The sequence below is a fragment of the Branchiostoma lanceolatum genome, chromosome 15, assembly GCF_035083965.1.
Source record: "Branchiostoma lanceolatum isolate klBraLanc5 chromosome 15, klBraLanc5.hap2, whole genome shotgun sequence".
Classification (NCBI taxonomy): domain Eukaryota; kingdom Metazoa; phylum Chordata; class Leptocardii; order Amphioxiformes; family Branchiostomatidae; genus Branchiostoma; species Branchiostoma lanceolatum.
In genome coordinates this window covers 10,188,261-10,213,579 of record NC_089736.1, presented here as the reverse complement: position 1 = coordinate 10,213,579, position 25,319 = coordinate 10,188,261, and the positions used below count along the sequence as shown (strand labels likewise).

The 25,319-nt window shown below is 38.0% G+C and overlaps 2 protein-coding genes across 8 annotated transcripts in view; both read left to right on the top strand.

Annotated features, from left to right (window-relative positions):
* The first annotated feature begins 252 nt into the window (after positions 1–252).
* LOC136421106 (low-density lipoprotein receptor-like) lies at positions 253–3,136 on the top strand. The gene is made up of 3 exons (XM_066408256.1): positions 253–376; positions 1,287–1,664; positions 2,510–3,136. Exons 1-3 carry the CDS (start codon positions 253–255, stop codon positions 2,605–2,607), a joined length of 600 nt encoding a protein of 199 aa, XP_066264353.1. The 3' UTR covers positions 2,608–3,136.
* A 1,262-nt stretch (positions 3,137–4,398) lies between these two features.
* Positions 4,399–25,319, top strand: part of LOC136420938 (electrogenic sodium bicarbonate cotransporter 1-like) — a 45,456-nt gene continuing 24,535 nt past the window's right edge. For 5 of the 7 annotated variants that reach the window (XM_066408077.1, XM_066408081.1, XM_066408080.1 and 2 more), the window contains exons 1-6: positions 4,399–4,417; positions 4,845–4,896; positions 6,603–6,726; positions 19,368–19,476; positions 20,809–20,946; positions 22,654–22,795. In XM_066408077.1, the coding sequence (XP_066264174.1) occupies positions 19,380–19,476; positions 20,809–20,946; positions 22,654–22,795 (377 nt within the window). In that variant the 5' untranslated portion in view covers positions 4,399–4,417; positions 4,845–4,896; positions 6,603–6,726; positions 19,368–19,379. Of the gene's footprint in view, positions 4,418–4,844; positions 4,897–6,602; positions 6,727–19,367; positions 19,477–20,808; positions 20,947–22,653; positions 22,796–23,062; positions 23,128–23,555; positions 23,637–25,319 lie in introns of those variants that run through there. The other 2 variants (XM_066408083.1, XM_066408082.1) reach the window with 2 other exon arrangements.

The following is a 25,319-nucleotide window of genomic DNA, read 5'->3' as shown; positions in this document are numbered from 1 at the left end:
CCAGGAGAGCTGTTATCAAAAATAGTAACACCAATCAGAGGCCAGGATTTCAGCCAGGTCCCCATTGCCAGCTTGGGTTGCGAGGTGGTTACAGGGCGGCGAGCGGTCACAGGAGGCTTGATTGAATTCAGGCTACCGGAACCCCTCCTCTGCTTGGAGAGTATCAAAGAAGAGCAGATAATGTAAACCATGTTACTATAATTTCTTGGTCTTTGCCTTGTTGCCATGGTTTAACTGTACTGTGTACTTTCTATGACAGGAGTACCCAAACACTGCTTTTTCACCTGCCGCGACAACGTCACGTGTCTGCCGACAAGTCGGCTGGGGGACGGGCTCCAGGACTGCGCTTACGGCGAGGACGAAAACCCCAGTGACAGTTAGTAACAACCGTGATAAGCCTATTCGTAATTTCGACTACGCATGTGCAATGTCAAAGGTAAAGGCCCCTGAGACGTAAACAAAACCAGTCTGGGCGTTGTTATAAAAATCTAGACAACTGTTTGCAAGCCAGGGGCCTCTACCTTTGACACTGCACATGCGTAGTCGGAATTACGAATGGGCTTATGAGTAGTTGTGGGAATATGATGTATCCTTTAAACAGGTTGCACGACAGCTTAGTGTATTGTGTTATGTTGTATTGTTACTGTTGTATTTCAAGAGGTAAACAGTCTTTCCAAGTACTAGTCCCTTGCTTGTTATTACAAAATATATAAAGCATGGGGCATTCAAATTTGCATGAATCATTACGAAACATCCTCTTTGGCAAAAGAAAAAGCCAAAGAAACATTTTTAATCATTCTTTTATATTATTTGTTTTGATATATATTGCTGGTAAGGTGGTGAAATTTGTTTGATTGTAAAATCAAGTTCCTGCATTGTTCATGTCCGTACGTTGTTTACTCTATGCTCTACCTCATGCAAGTCACCTATTGGTATAGCTAGCTACTTGGTATTGGTATTGGTTTATTGCACAAAGCATATGGCAGCCTAATGGCTGAATTGCACGCTCAGTAACATAATATTACTGCAACACTTAAAACAATTAACTGAAAACATCAAAACACTAACATTACTCTAAAGTACGCAACAAATTCAAAATCGCTCTAGGCGTAGTTTTACTTACTACGAAGATGTAACGTTAATAATTATTAAAACGTATCATATAGGATAAAAAGTGCTAGCAACAAGTGCCCAGTCAGTTCACAACAAGGGAAGTCTCAATATATGTACGGTAAATAACTTGTCTTGACCGCCTATATAATTGAACCCCAAATCTGTTGCTACAGTTGAAGAGTTTCTGGGCCGCAGCTGGGGTTCTTGCAGCTACGCATGCGCGTCCGTCTACGGTAACGCCTCCTGCGTTCCTGACGCGTTCAGCTGTGACGGTGACGCGGACTGTTTGGAGGAAGAGGACGAGCAGGGCTGTGAAGGCGAACGTGGGGAGGTTGACTGCCCGACGTTCTACTGCGGCTTGCCCGGCTCTCCTGAGCCGTACTGTGTACACGAGCATCTGATCTGTGACGGGTACCCGGACTGTGCGGCAGGGGAGGACGAGCAGGGGTGTGGCAGCGCGGACGGCACGTCCCATCAAGGCAGCACCGTGACGGGCATGGGACCGACAGCAGAACCGACAAGTGGTCAAGGGTCGTTCGAAGAACAAACAGGTAACAAACCTATAGTTTTCCTAAATATATCAGGTTAACGTCCCATCCAAGAAGACGTCCCTAGCCGAAACTAGGTACTCATTTTCACCGGAATGAGGACATGTGTCAAGTACCTTCCCAAGGGCACAACATTGAGGCCAGGCAGAACCTTTAGATTCTAAGCCAACATCCCCAACCACAAAACTAAAGACCACCTTGCCACAAGACCAACACGACAAATATGATCTTAAAGCACATTTAAAACAGAGAAAATAAACTATGGACAGCACAACGGCCAGTAGATGAGCTTTGAACGTATTTCTGGTATTTTCCCTACTTAGTTTTATGTTTTTGTCCTGCTCTGTGAGACAAATATGTAACGTCATACTGATCGTATAAAAGTGATCACTTATTTCGTTCACGCGATATACATATATGGGATGTTTTTTATACAAATTTTGCGGAATTCATACGAGTTTTACAGAATGCAAACGAATTTTACGGAAGTAATTCAATCCAGTACTATAAAGCATACGAATTTCCATTAGTTCGACACATAGTAAGGACCGTACAACATGTATGTATTCCGTAAAACTTGTATGAGTAATTCATGTTTCTTAGTAGTGAATCATATGGATTCCGTAAAATTCGTCTGTTTCTTAGTAGTGAATCATATGGATTCCGTAAAATTCGTATGTATTCCGTAAAATTCGTATGAATACTTAGGCACCCCTGAATTTAGAAACGTATAATCCGGCTAGTAGCTATAGCGTGACATTTCTTTAGCTGCCACATTGTGAATGCAGGATTTGTTTGGCTTATACCCTGTACTGTTACTACTTATGTTCCCTTTTGTTTTGTTCCAGTGCCCTATGCAGGGAGCCTTGGGCCCCAGGAAAGAGCCGTCATTTGGATGATAGTCACTGCACTGGGTGGTCAGATTCTATATCAACTGGCTTTCTAATCGATGCAAGGTCTCGGCTGTAGGAAACAAAAACTTGTTTGGAAATGAATATAAGAAATAGCATGAAACATTCTCTATATATCTTAATTCTTCAGAGAAATGTGTGGATCAGTTAACGTGAAACCCGCTGCCTTTGAGCTACCTTGTTCGAACTATTTTTTAGAAAGGTTATGTTTTTAGTTAAGTTTATAAATCTGCTATATTTTATGATGGAACACTCAAACATGTGACATATGTAACTGAGAAAGACAATAATGTCGATAGATGTCAATTGATTAATGATAACGTTAAATACTATAATTCCGTCGTGGTAAATGATTGGAATTTCATACTTTCTGCACTACAGTGGGATATACAGTTTGCTCCGGCCGACTACTAGTAACCCCTCTGGCATGTGATCTATCTATTTAGCCAATTTTCTTTCCAGCCACCTCTGAAGCCTGGTAGAGGCTAATGATAGGTCGCTCGAAAAGGTTAACAACATTTGGCGAAGGTAGGAGGTCGTGGAACGCTAGTTTTGGAATGTACTTTTTTGACAAAAAATGTACTTAAATTATGTACTCTTTCGACAAAAAAACATATTTCTTTTAAGAATTTTCGGCAACATTGCAAGAAGATTTGCTAGAACACCGGGAACAGGGCGAATTGATGGTGTCGTATAGTACGGCACCAGCTGAAACACATGGATTATTGAAATTAGTGTTGCTGTAGACAACACATTAATTACTCCGAAGGTCTAATACTAGTAACGTTACAGCTATCTGAAATGTATGAGTAACATTTCATTACTGTACTTCAATGCAAAAATTGATAAGTCAGACGATTATATAACGCCTTGTATACGTATTAAAGATCACAATATCGCTACAGCATTTCTATTTAACGGTTATATGATGCATGTATCAACAAGTTCAATGCTTCGGGTCAACCCACATGTTTTCTTGTGTGGGGATATTTTCCTATAGTTTCAAAAATACATACAGAATTGTTAGAACATCATGACACATTATCATCATTATCCTTTAAACTTATAGTTGAAATGTTTGAAATATCGGGGTGTGCATGGTCAATCAAAATAAACTTGTACATGTAACGTTACATGTACCAGAATATGAATGCTTGTTTGGTGTATTCCTTCGTTGTTTTTGTGTACCTTTCCATGTTCTTCAATCAATCAATCAATCAATCAACCAATCAATCGATCGATCGATCAATCAATCAATCAATCGAATATGATGAAAATATAACCTACCGGGCAGATAGATGTAACGTTAGATCAAAATAGTCACAAAAGTGACCACTCATCAGCCCCGCCTTGCGGTTACTTTGCAAATTGCAGAAATTGACACCCCAAAGAACGCGTAACGTAACGTTACCAGAAGCCATTTAAATAATGACAGGACGCACAAATCCAAGTCTTGGTAAAATTATGTATCATGATACCCTGTTCACTAAGAAACTAAAACAGTTCCTCTGTAATGACTAATGAATTGTAAAATGGGAACGTACCATTGAATGTATGAAATGCAGTAAATGTGCCTAAGACTTTGAAAGTAAGAGGCTATCCCTCGGACAAACTGTAACCATGTTACCACCCCAAGCCCATATCAAATTTCACAACTATCGTGCATTCTCAAAATTTAAGTGCTTTGGAAGAAAAGGTAGAATACATTTATATTTTAAAACTTCGCGGATTTTCTTTCTAGCTCCACCTATTTCGCTCCGACCAATCAGGAGGATAAATGTAGGTCGACGCCCAGGAAAGTTGGCTGTCAGGTCAAAAGAAGGACGTTCGCTTCAGTGTTTCTAGGTACAGGGGCGGAAAACCCGTCATAATCTCAACTAGTGCCAAGATTCATTCGATTCTTTAACATTGTGTGGTAGCCAAAGGTGTCCTTCGGTAATACTTACGGTGCAGAAATGTTTATATGAGGAAAATTATCGAGAAATCCAGTAATGTTTGGATGCCCTTCTTGTGTCACGACTGCCTGCTCAGCCGCCATGATGACGCACGGACTGGTCCACTATGTTGATGGGGAAAAACACATTCATACATTTTTTAAATTGTGTTTTTATATACACCACTGAAATAAATATCACACGTTTGTATCAAAATCTAATAAAGATATGTGTTATCTGTAAGATTATCCAAATAAGCGTGATAAGCTAGATGGATTTCACATTGAAGATTACGTAAGTAGCCCAGTTGGTTGAATGGTATATCCCTTCTTCCTCAGCTGCGTAGAACCGGCCTGTCGTCTGATGTCGGCATACAAAACTCCAGATCAGGTAAAGTATCGCCTCTTTTGCACGTTTTACCGGCGTTTGCCCGTACAGTATCGCATCTAGCGCCAGTGAACATAGAAAATAGACCGTATACAAGGGTTTAATAAGCCGAGGCAAGGTTTTGTGAGGTAAGATCTTCAAAGACAAGCTGATCGAATGTGGGAGACAAAGAAATCCACGCGACGTGGTAACGTTAGTTGTAACATATGGCTTTTTAAACAGTGCTGCAATTTTTCTCGTTTTTAGAAGTTTTCATGCTTACCACAGTTATCTAGAATACCTGAGGATTCTCCATGTATCTATAATACAAAATTTCCTCATTTATTTTATCAGTGGTGTCCATAATTTTTCTCCAACAATTTTCATGTGTTTGGATTTAACGTTATCGAGTTTTTGTTACATTTTGAGTTTACAAGAAAAGTTGTCAAATAAGATGGCAAAGATAAGTTTTGATCAAGATGAACGGATAACAGTTGTTAGTTTGCGAGTTGTTGTACCAAACAAAGGAACAACTTACATTCAGGGCTTTTTAATATGTATTTTTGGAAAGTGTTGAGTGCAGACAAAATGCATATGTATGATATTCTGTCTGTTTGAGGACACTTTTATGCAAAAGTCTTGTGAACATGAAAATGACATTTAGAGCTTTGAGACTGTTGAAAAGGCTGTTGCAAGTTACTGTCTATATTTCGAAAAATGAAAATTTCACGGAATTATATCCACTTTCTTATTGGTTACATCTAAAATTTTCGCATTGTCGGATATCCATGATGTTTTTTTTGCACCTGTTACTTGGTAATGATCCAGTAAACTTCTCTCTTGAAAATAAATTTAGGATGAAAACTTGTCATCCATGTAGCGTCTACTGATACTTCCTCAGTTAAAGCTTTGCTTAACCCTGGAAGTGTCAGGCCAGTCAGTTTGACCTGACACTTGCAGGGTTAAACTTGAAGGTGTGAGGATGTAATACTACATACTTATTCGTTCTTTGTGAAAAAGATGTGTGTATATATAACTTGTTCTTCAATTCGCCTTGGTCAATTTAGCCTGCTTGAGACCTGTCACTCAAATGTTAGAGAGTACCATACCGCTGCTTTTAAAGCACATATTTACTGTTGTCACATGCAAATAAACTGGCATTCAAGCATGAATGTACTGACATGTGGTGGGTTGAATATTTAACAGTTGTAAATGAATTATCCACACATGTACCTGATTGGCTACATACACAATTACGTCAGCCAGAGTTATGTAAGGCTGCATTGTCAATTTTAATTCTACATTCTCCAAGAAGGTTATGCTTTACTAAACTTTAGGTGCCGTCTGTTTTTTTTTGTGTGTCGACAGGATAACTCGAAAAGCTATGAATCAATCCTAATGATATTTGGTAGGTGGGTATAAGTAGGGAAAACGCAGGTCAAGTTTGATAATGGGCCCCCTAGCCACTTTCTAAGGTACTGTAGCGGAGCCTCCGGTTTTGCTATCTCATGTTCTTGACATGCTGTGGTCTTGACTCACCTTGACTCACTCTTGATGCTAGTAGCTCTTTGGGCAGAGAGTAGGTTTGGGCCCCCTAGCAGCTTTTTTTAACACTTGAGCTTCTAACAGCTTATAGATTCAAGGCCACCTGAAGTTTGTTCCCGAAAGTAAAGAAATTTACTTATACACCACCATGTATCTTGTACTGAATGAATGCGATTCTCTTCTAGGCCGCTAAAGTCTGTTGTGCAGTAGTTTTACCACTGTGAATGGGAGACCTGTACCACCACTCTGCCACTGCAAGCCTCTGCTTTCTCTACTAGACCTCCATACAGCCTCTACAGCTGTTTTGAGGTAAGGAAAATCATCATATTTCCTCCTATTATTAATAAGTATGAAAATTTCAAAGTGCTATGATTCATTTGTGTAGTATGAGTATTCAGGCCTGTCTCCAGTCCAGGACCCGTTCCTCTGCCCCGGGACAATGGGAAAAAAAACTTCAAGCTGGACTGGAGACAACTCTGTATAAGACTTATGTTATATCAGAGTTGAATTTTTATCATTATGTTAGTAAACCAATATTGTTGACTTGTTGATGATAATTTAAGATAAACGTAGACAAATAACATTATATTACTAGTATTGGCACAGAAGAAAACAATAGAAATAGCTGTATTTATCATGTATTCACACATGTACCTTCTGATGTGAAAGTAGAGACAATACATTAGTTGAATTACAGTAAAACCATCTCAAACAATAGCAGTATTGTGTATAAATTACTATAATTGTTTGTGATTAGTAACTGTTCAGTTGGAATACCATTGTTCTCAGTTCCAGAAATAAGCATAATTGGTGACTGATAAGCATAACAATTAGACTCCAAGTGTCAAATGAATGTATTGATGCTCTAATGCCAGGGTATCATGTTTTGAAACAGTAGGTGGTTTGCCTGGATGCCAGACCCCTGATCTCTGTTATATCACCTCCTTGGTTATATGTATCATATCAAACTCACTGGGGGCCTGTTGTTAACTTCCTTGGGGGCATGTTAGCCCTAGAGCTGAGGAGTTCGCTTGTGTATGCCCTGGAAACCGTCTGGCATCCAGGCTAGATGTGCACGATGGCCCTGTCATTTGAAGGACAGGCTTGTGGGTGGATTTAATTGGCTCATTGCCCCTCAGGGTTGCAAGTAATGTACTGTAAAGCCAGCATATCATTATATTTATATGCTAGGATTTTATTATAGGAAGATGGAGAAAATACATGGTAAAGGGAAATACATCATATCATCTAGTAAGAATGTTATTATAGATTATGAATGTATCTGTATCTAGGCAGCCGTTCTAAGCACCCTTCAGTTTAGGGAAACACACCAGCTTCGCAGGCACGTGGCACGGCAGCAGCTGGTTATATTACACTGAATGATCTGGCACACCTAACCTTTGCACATCTAACTAAAGCGTTGTCTGTGATGTGTTATGTGTTGTAACAGTGTGTTTGACACGCTCCTTTGCATCTCAGATCATGTTACCTTTCCATACAATGTCTTATTGATCTACGTACACGTTTGTTAAATGTTAGAAACTGTACTACATGTACATGTAATACTACATGTTGCATGTTTACAGGTGTTTTTCTTTACATTACGTATATGCTGCCTTGTTCGTTTTACCGGTTAAATGCCTTAAGTTTTAGTTTTGCTCTCAGGTTTAACACACAGTTTTGAACATGTGTACGTTAAAGTAAGACCATACCGTAAGGTTTGATCCACTCACCTCCGGATGGACCGCGACTCTTGATTTTATTGATAAGTGTAATGGGCTCTTTAACATGCCATATATGTATGGCTCACATTTTAATTCAAAACCTTTTGATCGGTAATCATTAGGCCACCATTCCACACTGGAATTTGCATTGTTGTGTATCGTTGCATATGACATTGTGTCCTTATTTCTACATCATGATAACCATATAATTGAAGACCAACACATCAACATGTTATGAAGAAGAATCTTTTAACTTTCAAACTAACATAAACATGTTGTACAACTAAATTGTGTTGCTCGCTCTTCAGTGTTTCCTTGTAACCCATAAATTAGATAAACATTCTATTGCACATGTATACGCGTACATTGCCTGAGCTGTGTTGATGATAGATAAATGGTTAATTAACCGTAAATAAAGTCTAGCTTTAGAAACATGGTCTGCATATTTCAGATTACAGTCTGGAGATAAGGAAATGGTCTGCTAACTGTCTAGGTGCTGTTCTTCGGACAGGGTTCTGGCTACTGATTTTATTTTAGCATAATGGTAATCAAAAGGTATACGTAGTGAAGCGACCAATCTGGGGGATGGTGCAACGGGATCTGTCTTGAGCTCGAGCCTCACAAGGTATGGTTCTCCTCAAGCATGGCACCTCCGGCTTTACATCCCATTCGAAAGGATGTCCCTTACAGTTACAGAAGCTAGGTACTCATTTTCAAGTATGTTAGTGAGGAAGTAGGTGTAAAATGCCTTTCCAAGGGCACAATATTACTCTTGACTGCTGGGGATTGAAACCCATAACCTTTAGATTCTAAGTCAACAACAAGGCCGCCTTGCCATGTCTTGCTCTTCAAATGCATAATGCCTTGACCTTTTTCCACCAAGGTGGTACCACCTCTGGAATCTTGACAGGACAGTATGTACAGGGGTTAGTTATTCACCAGAATGCAAACCACAATAACAATAAAACAGCATAGGTAAACACTACATCAATGCAATAAATGGACGCCGCGTCTGACGCCGCATGCCTCCATACTTCAATAAACATTTACACCAGTTTGTCGTCAGGTTGCTTGAAAGGTTGTTGAATGGCCTTGTTTTAGAACTGCATTCAGTTACTTAGTCATGGTTCAAAGGTCCTTTTACAATGTACCTACCTTGTTGCTTTAAATTTTAATAATTTATCTTGATCATTTTCTTACAGAAAATCAATCTATATATATTAGTAGTAGCTCATGTTACAATACCTGAAGGCTGAATTTGAAATTGATTAAGATTTGTAGGAGGTCTGATATGCATGTTTCGATGTTGTTAATTGCTTATACAGGTTTCCAATAATGAAAATTAGATTGCTGGAGTACTCTATCTCCATACTGATTTCCAAGCAGATGTTGAGGTACATGTAGTAAATCATAACTTTTTCTGACAGCCCACTGCCCCAAGAGTGTACTCTCGGAAATGTTACAATTTTCACCCCCAACATTTGCTTGGAGATAATCTCCATACTTGTTGTGAATTCACGTTCTCAATATTGCACGTTATTACATTCAGAATCTGTTTATCAGTCTGAAAATAATTGATTGTGCCTTACACATGTACTTTAACATGGTGTTTTTTTTACATCATGTCAATGTTAAAATCATACTCTCATATTGACTAGAGTTCTGACAAGGTAGCGTAACATTAGCATTTTCCAATTACTAGTACTCTCATTAAGAAATGAGCTGTATATTAGAATTGCCAATACACGAGGGACAAATTGTCTCAGTACGTGCAATTACTGCAATTCTGTTAGCTCAGTGTGCTTTCAGACATGCGGAGTGTTTTGCTGACTCATTCTACATGTAGCAAAGTCACCTTGTGCATGTATGCTTGAAGGCATTAAGGTCATTTGAGTTATTTCCGAAATGCCGTTACGGAAGATCACATTTCCAGACAAACTTTTTACAAGATAGATATTATATTTCATCATAATTTGTAACAATTTCTTTTTACTAATTTTAGGAAGCATTTTTCTGTTCCAATTCCATGTAGTACATGTAATTTGTATGTGTTTATTTTCTTGAAAAGACATTTGTTTCGACCTCCCAAGTTGAGTTTCTCCTTGAAAAGTTTGGGTACGCTGTTCTGGTTTCTGTCAGATCTATCTTTCTTGCCATAGCTGTAATGATGATACTTGAAATGTTCTATATATGGGGCCAGCGTACATGTGTCATGTTACCGATATTGTAAGAGCTTCTTTGTTATCTTACCCTTTTGAGCAAGGTCATCTATACAGGCAGTGGTGCCAATTTTTACTTCTGCCCTGCAGGTCACTTTTAAAGACAGCTGATTGGTCAATTTGTTTTTGAAAAACTTTCAATCATCCCTCTGTTTTTACTTTGTTGGTTGTACTGTATTACAATTATTACTGGAAGGCTAATTATCTTCCTCTCTTGAAATGATCCCACGTACAAATGCATGCTTATAACTGATTATAGAAGGACTGTGCAATCATAAAATTATGATATTTTGACAATGTAATGCATTGCATGTTTTGTTTACTCTCCAAGCAGAGGTTAGTGGAGATGGTGGATGAAAAACGGGGCAGAGGATAAAAGTGAAAAAGGTCATATCTTCTCCACTAACCTCTGCTTGTCCAGAGGGTGTGTTTTGTTGTGTTTCAGGATTTAAAAAAAAAATTAAATTATATTTTGAAAAAAAAAGCTTTCCAATGTTGCATGCTACAAAATTGATCACATACCGACAGAGATATGATTAACCAATATCAAGTTTTCAAACTTTTGTGTCTAGATTTTTTCCATGATTTTGCTTGTAACTGGTATCAAGAACAAAATATTACAGTACTAGTATATTCAAACTCAAAGCTGAATATATCTCCTTGATTAGAATATGGCATTTGAGCATGGGCATATCTCCTCAATACAGAGCTGCCCTATGGCTGCCAATGTGACCATAATTGCACCAAAAGGTTGACGATCCGTGCAGAATTTAGATCACGTTTTCATCACAAGGGATCCATGGACAATGTAGTGACTCTGTAACCTTCAATGATACCACTTTGGGGATGATTACAACTTGTTAAAGCACTATACCTCTCATCTAGGGACCATTTCCTCTCCTACATTATATATACCTCGTTCATACATATTCTACCCTTGATCGTCAATGACCTGCATTTAAAACTGTCCAGGAAGGACAATTGGCTTCGTGTATGTTAGCAGCTAGATGAGATTAAAGGCACGTATGGAATACTGATTATACAGTCTACGGATATACGGCAATCTAGATAGAGATCTGAACGAGACGGGAAATTTTGAGTTCTACAAGGGCTTTCTGTTTGCAACTGATCTATTCATTAAGTGGGAATCACTAGAGATAGTTCTGAATGGTATACATATATATGAATATTCTCATATCTCAGAATCAGATAAAAGTTGTTGCAGATGAAATATTGCTTGTCAGAATGTTCAACAACTGATAGCATGGCTTTAAACACACACAGTTTCTTTTGATCTTAGAATTTTACATGCATACTGAATTTATTGCTTGGTTTAATCCAATTGCTACTTCGGGAAATTCGTAGCGTATTGAGTAGGAAATGTACATGTATAGTAAAAGTGCCCAAGAAGACCACTCAGGGAACTGATAAAATCTGGTCTATGTGGACAGGTGGTCACTATGCACAGGATTATGAGGAAAACTATGTATGGGACCTCCAGAAAGTGACCACAATAGCCAGGTGATCCTTATGTAGAGACGGTCACTTGTACAGGTTTGACTATATTACTACATACACGTATCTATGAAGGTTGTAACAAAGGTTAAATAGCATAGATTAAACCTTATCTGTTGTGTATTCAGCAAAGGCCTCCCCTACAATACTCTATCTTCAACAGGTGCTGTTTACTGTAAATCTTTGAATATTCATCACAATGGTTTTAGGGGTCTCAGCTTTCACAGTGACCCCTCCACCACAAAATCATCTCACCATAGACAATAGAGATTTTCTGGCCACAATGCACAGTTTATGTTCTAATCCCAAACTTTCAACATTGGGAAGAAATGCCTACCCTACCCCTCACCCCCAAAAGTCCCCTGAATGTAAATGAATTGACAGTATTCTAATAAGTAATTAAAGATGACAGGTTGAGACCTTTTGGATTTATCTAATGGTGTGGAAGGATTGAGATCTGTTTAACCTTTACTTTAGCACACTGAAGTAGCTGTTTGGCACCCAATTCCCTATTGGATACAGAGTTAGGCAGCACGGAGAAGGTTAACCCTTGTCCCGCTTCAACTGTTCATATTTATGTACCATACACTGCACGAAATGGCCTCGTATCCCGGCGTATACGTACAGGGATTCCTCCGGAAATATTCCATATCCCGGTGCGGATTTAGCGTATCCGTAAGTTTTAACGGATACGCTAAATCCGCACCGGGAAATGGAATATTTCCGGAGGAATCCCTGTACGTATACGCCGGGATACGAGGCCATTTCGTGCAGTGATAAGGCATAACTGTATGGCAGCAAACAGCAGGTTAGCATCTCTTTAGTTTAGTTGGTGGATATTGTGCTTACATAATACATTGACACAGGTGTGCATTGCCTTAGTTGATAAAGGTTTGACCTAAATATATGTATGAGTTGGATCCCAGCTCTCAATCAAAATAGTGGTAGCAGTTGCTGTACATCTGTCAGGTTTGGCTATTTCTTCATTTTGCATTTCTGCATTTTGAGTTTGGTGAGGCTAATGCGGTAGTAATGGTATGTTGAAAAACCAGTCAAGTCAAGGGTTAAAGTTTAAATGGCGTCTAGTTGTTTTTGACAGTTGACTGGTTATTGATAAATACAAGTATTTCACCAGATAGGCTGTTAGCCCGGATTTCTTTCATATGCAGATTACGTTCTAGGACACGGCTCACTTTTAAGCATATCTTATATCTAATTTTGGATAGAGTATACAGCTGCTGCAAAAATACAAAGGAGAGTTGATTTAATTTGGCAAACTCCCAATCGCTGACTCTCTTACAAAGCTTTTGGAGGGTGAAGGGTTTGCCTGTGAAGCCATTCAAGCCAAAATACACTTCACTCAGCATTGGATCTAATTCCTTACTCTCATCTCCCAAATAAACATACCCCCCGGAATAAACATACCCCCTGGACAAATTTTTAAAATCTAATAAACATACCCCCCGGAATAAACGTACCCCTCGGAAAATTACCAAATTGACACGTTAACTGTGTCCATGCTACTTCTGTCTTAGGGAAAGAAGATGATAAGCAGGTAGGTTCTTTTTATTTACATATTCTATATAAGTATGTAAATAATGAACCGAATAACTGTAGATATCTTGTTCAAATTATAATCATTTTCTCCACTTTTGGAAAAATTGGGCATAGGTTCCCCGCGGGGGCCAACGGTGCTTCAAATTCAACAAGTGAAAATGTACATGATACATGTATTTTCTACTTGGAACTTGAACCAAGTGATCAAGGAAAATTGTTGTATAAACTGGCATATCATTAAAACAGAAGTAGTTGCCAAACTTCTCAGTTCACTTGCATGGGTAACACCTTGTTAAATGTATCAACATTTAGAACTTGTACAGAAAATTACCATATCCTGAATATCCGATGAAAATACAAGTATTACGTATTTGTAAAAGCCATGTAGAAAAGGTTGAACTATGACATGTATGATGTTAGTTGTTACTAGTACTTTTTCTTGCTCAACTTTCCATTTATCATGTATGCATTGCATATAGAAACATGGATTAATTTTGTAAACATTACTAGAAGTATATGCTTTCCACAAAATCACCTTATTATAAAGAACATTATCATATATTCTCCTTTATTGTGTTGTTGCAATCCAAATAATTTCAAATCCAAAAATTACCCTTGATGTATGCAGAAAAAATCTTTCATTTTGAGAAACTTAGTTGTCAACAAATTCATTGTTTAGATGTGAGAAATCTCAGGCTTGCTCTATTTTGTGCTCTCTCTTTCTGATTAAAAGTTCCTTGGTTACATCTAAAACATTGCCACAAACCACAGGGTTCTCATGTTACACATCAAAGCGCGAGTCAGACGGAGCGGCACCGAACACAGGAACACAGACAGTAAGGGGCGGGGCTAACAGAGCTAGAGAGCTACATGAAGTTCTGAGAATACTCAGCCAATTTGTTTGTAGGGGAGTGATTTTTGTCAAAACATCGTAGGTGATAATTACTCAATATAGATTGCAACTTAGTGTTGTTTATCAACTATTAAGTGGGAAGTCACTTTCTTGAAATACCACACATTTCTGACAAAGACAAAAGAGTTTTATTGGAAGATCAAAAAGAGCTGTTTCCCCTTGGTAGAAGTGAGTTCTTCCGTCCGTGGGAAATGTGCGTTACTGTACTGTGGCGATTTTCCAAGGGCTGAATTTTCATGTTTGTGGTAGGAACCGTAGGATTTAAATGTTTTTGTAGATTTTAAAAGTATTATTCAGTTTTTAATGCTAAGACACTGTCATAATGTGGTGTTATTTTCATATTCTAAAAGTTTTGAGGAAAGGCTGTATTTCACGTGAGTAGAATTTACATGCGACTCAATGGTAACTTGAGCATTCATGGTGTTGATTACGTTGTTCCAAGGTTGTTCTTTTGGCAATGTTTTTGTCTTTTTCGAGCGTAAATTTTGCGATCACTGTAAGAATTCAGATGGTCTAGAACGGGAAAAGACTGTCAATGTTGTTTATATGAAAAATAGATTTCAAAACTTAATTAAGTGTGGCGTCTTATTTTGTCTGAGATAACAACATTTACTTTGTATCGAGATCGACTGATATGTTAGTACCGCCAGGATTTCACAAATGCCGGGTCATAGCAGCAGGGGAATCAACGCCGCTAGGCCGAAAAATAGCAAATTATGAGCAAAAATGTCGGGGAAATATGGGCAGGAATACCCAAACTTTCGATTTTGATGGAATCCCTGGTTAGCAAAACTCTGATTTTCAAAAAATTAATAAACGTACTGTCCAAAATAAGAACGTACTGGGTGGATTTTGAGGCTGAAAAAAATAAACGTACCGGTACGTTTATTTGGGAGATGAGAGTAGATAAGAGTAAGTCAGGAAGATAAGTTGGATTCCATAATCTCATCTTATCATTCGATTTTAGCCATGATACATATGCCTGCTTACCAAGGAAAATACAGTACACATGCACATGTACATGTAGTACAGATGCTTGAAAGTTTTTAACATTTGCCAAGAAGGTTGTATTTTGGTGGAGTTTGTATGTTTACGTGGTTTAGCAGCATAACTCAAGAAGCAATGGATATGGATTAATTATCATCATGAAACTTGGAATGTGGTTAGGTTAAAACCTGTGGAAGAAATAGATTTTGGCCCCCTGGCGGCTCTCCTTGGTACTGAAGTAGGACTTTTGGTTTTGCAGGGTGCGAAATACCTGGTTGCACGTTGCACAGTGCAACAAGATTTCGGTTGGTGCAAGTTAATTCCAAACCCAGGTAGCGCAGTGTGCAACCTTATATTTTGAGCCAAAGATCTCAATCGGAGCCCTGGAAGCTCACAAAAACACAGTGTCACTCTCATAAAATTCGGTAAATCTTCAATTGAAATAAAGAAATCAACACTTTTTCGTTTTAAACCATCCAAAACCCTTCATAGATCGTGGAATTTGAGCTGAAAAAGACAAAAACACACTGCCCTCAGCTAAACAAGATGTTGTTAGGTCAATGGGAACACAATACTATCTAATATATATTTTGAAATGTTAGTAGTATTATACGCTACATACGAGCTTCATTTGAAGAAATCGGTGAATGTTGCTGGAGCAACCTGAAATTTGGATGTGCAACCTAGCATTTGCCCTTGGTTGCAACATGGGCAACCTGGCTCAAAAAAGTATTTCGCACCCTGGTTTTGATATCTTGTGTTCTATGCAAGATCTTGTATGACCACAATTTTTGCTCGGGAAGAAGTGACATACATGTAAGGTTTGTCCGTCTAGCAGCTTTCTTTGGTACTGCCGGGGACGTTTCAGTTGCAGACTTTGAAACAGAATCAGTCAAGAAGGGATGAATTAATTTGATCCGTTCTTTTTGCAAAAGAAATTTGCTAGAGGAATAAGGAGTGGACAAGCCCAAAGTGTAACTGACAGTAAATCTATTTCCTAGCCCAACCAGTTGAAAGCCAATATCCCCAATATGTCTGTGATGATCTCAATTTAGCTTCTTCCCTATCCTATATCAATGGTCAAGGTCACTCCCTCATTCAGTCATATTTTGAAAGTATTTCTTTACTGTATTTACTGTATACAACTACCGTTATTCCCTCCATTGCGTAATACTTGTGTCACTGCGTATTGTTTACCATAAAGTGCCATGTTGTACGAGGACCCATTTAATGATTAGCTCGCTTTGCATTTATGGCCTACGTGCAGCTAAGGGGTTTCCTGAGTAATACGTGAGGCTAGCCAGCATTTACAACATGCCTTCATTTACTGCGATATATCTGAAACCCTTATCATGATCAGGTTGGTCCTTGCCTCTCATGTTTATGGTAATCTGCAACTGCAAGGAGACAGCTGAAAAGAAGGTTAAGGTCACAATTTTTTCAGTATAATTTCCAGCAAGCACTTTATGTAAGTTTTATGTCCTTAGGATTTGTTCACTCTCGTTTAGGCCACAGCAATTTATTTCCTTGTTTCGCTATCATTTTTTTAAGTAAAAGTTTAGCAAGACAGAGCAAAAAAAAGGCTGGGAGTAGAGTCTACATGAAAATCTGACTACAATGTATATTCAACCACTGAAGCTGTGTGCACCCATACTATACATAACTGTCATGTAGGTACAGACTTTTCCATGAGACTCTCTTTATATTTTAAACCCAAGAAGCAGCAAATTAACTGTAAGTGTGTAAATTGGTGTGCGCTTGGTGTTGGACTTTTGGATTTGGACTATTGGATTTATGTTTAAAATTATGACAAAATGAGTTGTGAAGTTGTAGTTAGAAAATGTAAAGACAGTGTTAGTAGCACTCAGCAGTAGCTAGTATGTACGTTAGGTCATTGGCTTCCTCATCCTGGCATCAGTGTCCTTGACGTTTGTATGCCAGAAATGTGCTAGTGGTGCCCCTTGACTATTATACTGCCCCAGGCCCAAAATGCAAGTCACTATATATACACATCAGCATATATAGAAGAGAGTGACATTGATTATATTTATACTAATAACTTGCCTTCGCCAATAAGGTAATGTTTTCATTAGCATGTATGGTTTAGTGTGTTTGTGGTTTAGCAGCATAACTCACAAAGCTGTCGATGGATTGTTGTGACATTTGGTTTGTAGAAGGTTGTTGACAAAACAAAGGATTAGTTCAATTATTGGCCTCATAGTAACTTTCATTGGTACTGCAGCAGAACTTCTCGTTTTGGTATCTCATGTTCTGGAAATGCTCATTGGTCATATGGTTATTGTGTGGCAGATCACTTTGGCAGAAGTGGTGTTAGTTTGGGCCCCCTAGTGGCTTATCTATGACCTGCATGTTACGAATTTTTGAAGCAGGATAACTGACTGCTTCAGTGACGCATTAACACCTGCTATATTAGGAACTGCCCTTATCACTTTCAGTAACCTTAGACACAGCCCCTAGTGTAAACAGATCAGTTGTGTTATGATACCACCCAGGTCACACCTATTAAAGCTTCTCTCATAAGAAGAATTCAGGACAAGGACGAATTAACGTTTAACTGTCAGCATAGCCATCATTCTGTACATGTTGATACCCTTTTAAACTGAGCTGTTGCTAGAGAATCATCAGTGTAATTGCATTGACCTTGTTGCAATTTTCGATTGGTCCAGGAAGGTTTTGTAATCTTTTGATTGATGTTTGTTATCCCTTGGGAGTTTTATGCTAGAAACATATCACAGACAGGGTCTTTATATTAGCTGCAGTACTGTAAAAGGGAGAATGTTTGCAGGGATTTAATTTTGCGGTAGGAAAAAGTGGAGCGTAAGCAGTTGCTTGAAGATCGCGGTTGACACTGCGATGCAGGGTTTTACTGTAAAAGAAAGAAAATATTCGCAGTCATTTTAACTTAAGTTTGCAATGAAGAGGCCACCACGAAAACTGCGAACGCAAAACCACCATAAACATTTTCCCTTTTAGTGTCACGTTACGTGTCCATTCTGTCAGTACAGAATAGATAAAATGGCTAGAAAATCTATTTTTTCATAAAAAAAAGATACGTAAGGTGTATAATATACATAGACTGAAAGGGTTGTGGTGTAATTGGATTAATAGTTAACATACCTATAGCTTACTAAAATGACCTGTACATGTAGCTTACAAGGTCGTTAGTTTGACCCTTAACCCACTCTACAGTATTTGCAATAGAGCATGCAGTTTATTCTAAGCGTTGGCGTCAGCAACAATGCTTTTTTATCTGTCCAGTCATCTTAGTTTGATGAGTGGTGTCTCGTATATTTTACAACAAAAGAGGGGAGCAAGATAAAAAGAAATGTGACGCTGTGGAAACAATGGAAAAGTTTTCGCACCATGTTTGATGGCACTTACTGAACTGGCAGTATTCCAAAATAAGAGGTTGTCAAGGACAAAGTTTAAAGACAAGTTGTTAAGCTGTCAAAGAAAAATGATCAGATTTTAGTATGTGATTAGATAAGTTAAACACAAATCGTAGATTAAAAGTTTAAGAAAAAACAGGTCTTGATTATGGGGGGGGGAATTCTTTTCTTGGCCCCAGTTTTAAAGCTCTCCAGCTCTTACAATCAAAAACAGTATTATGAGCTTTGTAACATGTCTGTTAGATAATCAAAGGCTGTGTTGAAAGACTTCATAACTACATATACCTAGATGATCTCTTTCAAAATATGCAAAGGTATTAAAGGATTGCTCTTTTGATACCTTTTTGTCTTGATAAGTAGGATTAAAGAGTCATTTAGGCTAGCCTTTTTTATGTCTTGGATTTGATAAATAATCAATGAATACAGCCTGCAGCTGTCTCAGTGATGTGGCTATTGGTTAATATAATATTATATACAAACTAAAAGCCACAGATCACTCTATTTTCTACCTACTGTGAAATTGAATCACCGCGATCTTGATTTCATTTACAGCATCTAAAAGGTTCAGAATACCATCCAGTAATGTATTCATTCTGACACTTAATTCCTGTTACTTTTCTTACAGAAGGTCTAAACCATGGATCTGTCAAGTGGTTACGATGACCAGCCAGTGATAGATACCAGAGCGGCCAGTGCGGGCAGATTGGCTGACCGAGACCACACTGACTTTGACCGTAAGTACCCAAATTGTTGCTGATGGCTTGGCCACATACGTCGTGCGATAGTACACTTAATGCCTTTCTTGGGAGAGTCATGTACATGACTGTACATGTACGTGTCCTGCAAAATTGAACTGTCTTTCACGAGGAAAAGGCTTAGAATAAGTTAGATATTCCTCTATTGTACATGTACTAAGTAGGTTCTGGTAAAACCTGCTTAAAAATTCAACGTCATCAAAAAAAGTACAACGAATGTAACTGCACCAAAACTTATAGCTTTTCATGCAACCAGTGTTGACATTTTTTATGGCAGATTATTTGACAGCCCTTATCTTTTTTGGGAACAAAATTTATGATGAATGAAAAAGTAGTGTTTGTCAAGTTTAGTATTGTTTGCCAAGTTCTTGTAAAAAACAATAACTTAGTCTACATTTGATTGTATGCTTATAATTGATCAAAGTAAAATTTTCTTAGACAACATTCCAGGGTTTTGCAACCGTTATTTACAGTTTCAAGATGTTTTATTTTATACAGCTGCTAAAGAGGCTTGTCTAATAAGATATTCTACTTTCTCGGCTAGCAGAAAGATTAATTTTACAAATGTGGTAGTTTTCAATTGTGAGATACGACCTGATGGGTCTAGAAGCAGTTTTCGTGTAGATGCAGTTTTTGGCAAAGTGTATTTGGCAGCTTTAGACTATAAGTAACATGATGCAGTTTTATTTTTTGTCCCTTTTGTTATTCGGAAAACAAAAGGGTACTTTAAATACCAGAGTAAAGGATATTAGGAACTCAAAACAATTAAAGCCATCACTTATGATATGGTCTGTGTGTTTTGTTTGATTTTATAGCAATCCTCACTTAAAAGTGAAGCATCCACTTCTACAGTTTGTTTTGATTACTCCCTTAAGTTTTGCAGCTTATTTGGGATCCTAAATAAGCAAAGCTTTCAAGAGTCTAAAATTGCTTCACAGACTTTTGAGGGGTAAGAGGGCAAAGTTTATTTTGCAGACTGAGTGTAGATTTCCTTTACTGCATTTACTGTTTCTACAACCTGAGGTACTTTACACAAAAACATGCATATACAAGAAATATGAAATGTCAAGGTCATGTAGATTAAAGTGAGGTACTTTTCTTTTAGATCAGAAAGAATTTAAAAAGACAAGAAGATCACTTAAAGTAAACAGGAAAAATAGCTCAAGAAGTCGTGACCTTCAAAAATTCATTGCAGTAAGATACTCCATATAGTTGTAATTCTAGCACCTTGTCATACATGATATAAAGAGAATGCAGGTAGCAAAAATCTGTACAAAATTTCATGTATTATAATTGTTCCCTAATCCTCAGGTCACAAGAATGTCTACGTCGGCGTACATGTTCCGCTGAAACACAGACACCAGAAAAAAAGTAGGAGCAAAAATGGCCACCACAAGAGTCACAGGAAGAACGACAAGGATTCCAAGGACAACGTTCCTACTCCCCCAGGTATGAAATTTCTTTGTTTGTTTGTATTGCATACCTGGTAAACCACTTGATGGCGTAACACCAGGTTTGTACTGAACAGGCTGCATATCCACAGTACAGGCTAAATATCTGGACAGATTTATTTGACCCACTCACACCAGGTATGAGCCCTATATATACTGTTTTCGATGTGGTGGGTTTTTTTACGTTCAAATGTAGACTGATTCATAAAATCGTTCATTGATTCTGAGAGCACTGAGCATACTACATGCTGTGTGACAGGCTTAAAGAGGAAATCTCCAAATGTTTGAAGTTTGGTGAGCTTAGCTATATACGTTGAAATACTTGATGAAGTGTATCAATATGGGCACGGTGGCAGATGCATTGCTGACGTCAATGGAATACGCTCTAATGAAATGTAAAGGGTGCATGTAATATATACTATATAGTTGGATGATTTCATTGGAAGACCGGCTTTCCAATAGATTGTATATTAATTATGATCGTTATTGATGAAGGGCTTTACTGTTTCTTTATTGGGAAAGGTTGGACTTGGAGTATGCCAGGGGGAGGAATAATCTAATTTTTAATCTAGAACAATTTGCCTTCATTGAAAAACAAGTGTCAAAAGAAAGCTTCTTGGGAGGATAGGAAACTCTCATTATTTTACAGATAGGGATGGTAAAGGTGAATAGGTCATAGTTTGCTCAAAATAAATCCATGAAGCTAGATAGATTGAGATTATCCTTATTCTGGCATTGACGAATGACAGACGTCGGCATGAAAAGATTACCGGGCGTCGCCATTCCGTAGCAACTGGCTGTTGCTAAGCCTGTGGCTTTATTCCTTCTGCTAAGGATAAGATGTAAGCTGGGGTTCTAATTCACAAGATCATTTTCAAAGAAATGACGTCAACACCCCAGTTTATTTTGGGTCTCAATTTGCCCGGGTCAGAATTCAATTTTCAGAAACACACTACTTCCTAGTAGACGCTTTTCAACCATGCTTGTACTTTATGTCATTTTGTAGCAGATTATGAGAATTACGAACTCAAACCTACACCATTGAACCCTTTCATAATTTTTTTCACAATCAAGTATCATGGACCTATGTTGCAGAAGAGTTAGTGTGTGCACTGTTACGTACTTGACCAGGTGGTGACTTGTTCAGAGTTACATTCATTGGGATTTTGGTACCACATATTTGTATTTGTCCAGAGATACATTCTTTCTGTTTTCACGTTGTTTACCAACTTGAAGGCAGGACACACTATTCTTCAATTACATTACGTATTATTAGTACTATTACGTATGTTATAGCGTTGGTTTACATTTGTGGGTGGTGTATGTACATTGTGCCAAATATATCAAGCACACGTCCTTTTGTATCAATTATTAACTAAAGGTACAATCATGTCTTACAGTAAAAAGCTGTGTGTATCTTAGAGACCACCCTTACACCACGTACAGCCCTGATCTTACTGAATAAAGTTTTCTAAATAGTAAATTGTTGTTGTTTTAAGTAATTGACATATATCTGATCATAATGCTTAAATCTTTTTAACCTTCTCCCTGCTGCCTAACTCTAACAATAGCTAAGGAATTGGGTGCCAAACGGCTTCTTCAGTGTGCTAAAGGTTAAGACTTAGCACTCTTCCCTATGGTTTTCCAGAATTTGTAAATTTTCCCTTTAATGTAACTATATTGTTTTGTTTTGTGTGCATTGTAGTTACCCCTCCCAGACAGCGTGTCCAGTTCATCCTGGGTGGAGACGATGAGACAGAGAAGAAGGAAACCCCCACCATCTTCACTGAGATGGAGGAACTACACATGGGAGATGACATGGAGATGGAATGGAAGGAGTGTGCCAGGTAAATTCATCAGGATTTCATTTGAGATTTACAGATAAAAAATCAGGAAAATCTGTCATCCCTTCCTTGAGTTATTCTCTTCCAAAGTCTCTAACAAAAATACCGAGTTGGAGAAACTGCACATGGGAGACGACATGGAGATAGAATGGAAGGACTGTGCCAGGTAAATTCCGCACGGTTTCATCAGTTTTTGAGATTTACAGATAAAAAATCAGGAAAATCTGTCATCCCTTCCTTGAGTTATTCTCTTCCAAAGTCTCTAACAAAAATACCGAGTTGGAGAAACTACACATGGGAGATGACATGGAGATGGAATGGAAGGAGTGTGCCAGGTAAATTCCGCACGATTTCATCAGTTTTTGAGATTTACAGATAAAAGAATCAAGAAAATCTGTCACCCCTTCCTTGAGTTATTCTCTTCCAAAGTCTCTAACAAAAATACCAAGATGGAGGAACTGCACATGGTAGATGACATGGAGATGGAATGGAAGGAGTGTGCCAGGTAAATTCCGCACGATTTCATCAGTTTTTGAGATTTACAGATAAAAAAGTCAAGAAAATCTGTCATCCCTTCCTTGAGTTATTCTCTTCCAAAGTCTCTAACAAAAATACCAAGATGGAGGAAATGCACATTGGAGATGACATGGAGATGGAATGGAAGGAGTGTGCCAGGTAAATTCCTCATGATTTCATCAGTTTTTGAAATTTACAGATAAAAAATCAGGAAAATATGTCATCCCTTCCTTGAGTTATTCTCTTCCAAAGTCTCTAACAAAAATACCGAGTTGGAGAAACTGCACATGGGAGATGACATGGAGATGGAATGGAAGGAGTGTGCCAGGTAAGTTCCTCACGGTTTCATCAGTTTTTGAGATTTACAGATAAAAAAATCAGGAAAATATGTCATCCCTTCCTTGAGTTATTCTCTTCCAAAGTCTCTAACAAAAATACCGAGTTGGAGAAACTGCACATGGGAGATGACATGGAGATGGAATGGAAGGAGTGTGCCTGGTAGATTCCAACTTCCATCCAGATCTATCATCCTTTTGTGTTATTCTCCTCCAAAGTCTCTAACAATAACATTAGATTATGAAGTTAAGGAATCTGCAGAGTCTTCTCTGAGTCCTTTATCAATATAATATATTAGATTTCACTTATGTGTTCAGCACCTCCAATTGAATTTGACTACACCTTGTAGATGATTTGAATCTTTACAATGCAGTAATCCTGTGAATAACCTGATTCTTCCATAAAAGCTTCATTTGCATTGGATGCAGCCCACGGCATATACTGACGATCCTGTTCAAACTGTGAAGAAAAATCTGCCTTGTGTAACATAGAGTTCAAAGCACAGGAAACAATCTTGATGTACTTGGAGACAGGAAATATATATATCTATAGATAATCAACAGAGAGAAGTGTAGCTTGACAGCCTCGGGTTATACAACCCTTTTCTACATGCAAAAATTAAAGATTCATTGACGCAGACACTGAATATTGAGGCACAAGAAGGAGATTGACACTGGCTGCCTGCTAAATTTGTATTTGATAACGTATGGGGCACGGTAGGGTAAATGTTAACGTTGTTATAGGAGCATGCCAGGCTGCTATTGCAGAATTGTCTGAAACAAGACTTTACATAAAACATGCGTCACAGTGACGCATGAGTCAGATAAGGACCTTTACACCCAAGTTTTCTCTGAGAGTGGTGTCATAACAGACATATCTACAAATGTACATGTACATTGTAGAGTAAAGGAAAATTCCCGATAGACAACTATATATAGTGCCTTTTTTGCTTGGCATAAAATTTACATAGCTGAACAAGATATTACTACAAGATAGGTCTACTTGTAATATGTCAGATTTCTGTAGATCATAATCAAATGTGTAAGTCATGTCATCCTTGTTCAACCTTCATGAAGGATGTTGCTTAATGAATTATTCCAGTCTATCACTCTATGACAGCAACATGTCATTGAGACAGATAGGGAGGGAATTGCTTACTAGTCCATTCCCTTTGAAATTTGCATGATTTGATATAATATAGACTTTATAGAGGGTATTTAATGGGTTTCTAGGATCCTGGAATTGATTTGATATAAAAATTAATCTTCGGCATTTAGCACCGCTACAGATTAACTGTTGTAGCAAATTAAGAAATCTTTAGAATTTTTGGTTTATTTACCATCTCATTTTTTTCCCCAGCTATGCACAGAGTACCAGGATAGCCATATATTATACACAGCATTATCACAGATAATTGTTAGTAGGCCTGACACTGAAGTCTGTCTTTGGCCATTATTTATAGTTTAAATGTAATCTATTGAGTTAAATCATATTCAATTTGATTGTAATTACTCAGATGTAGTAATATAACAGCTCTAATTATATTGGGCTACATTCTAAGTTGGACGATCACTATGTCATAGTCCTCTCTTTTCTATCTTTTCAAGACAGTACATAATTGATATATATTAACAAACTGTTTTCCTTTGCATACCCTACTTTTGTTACAGGTTCT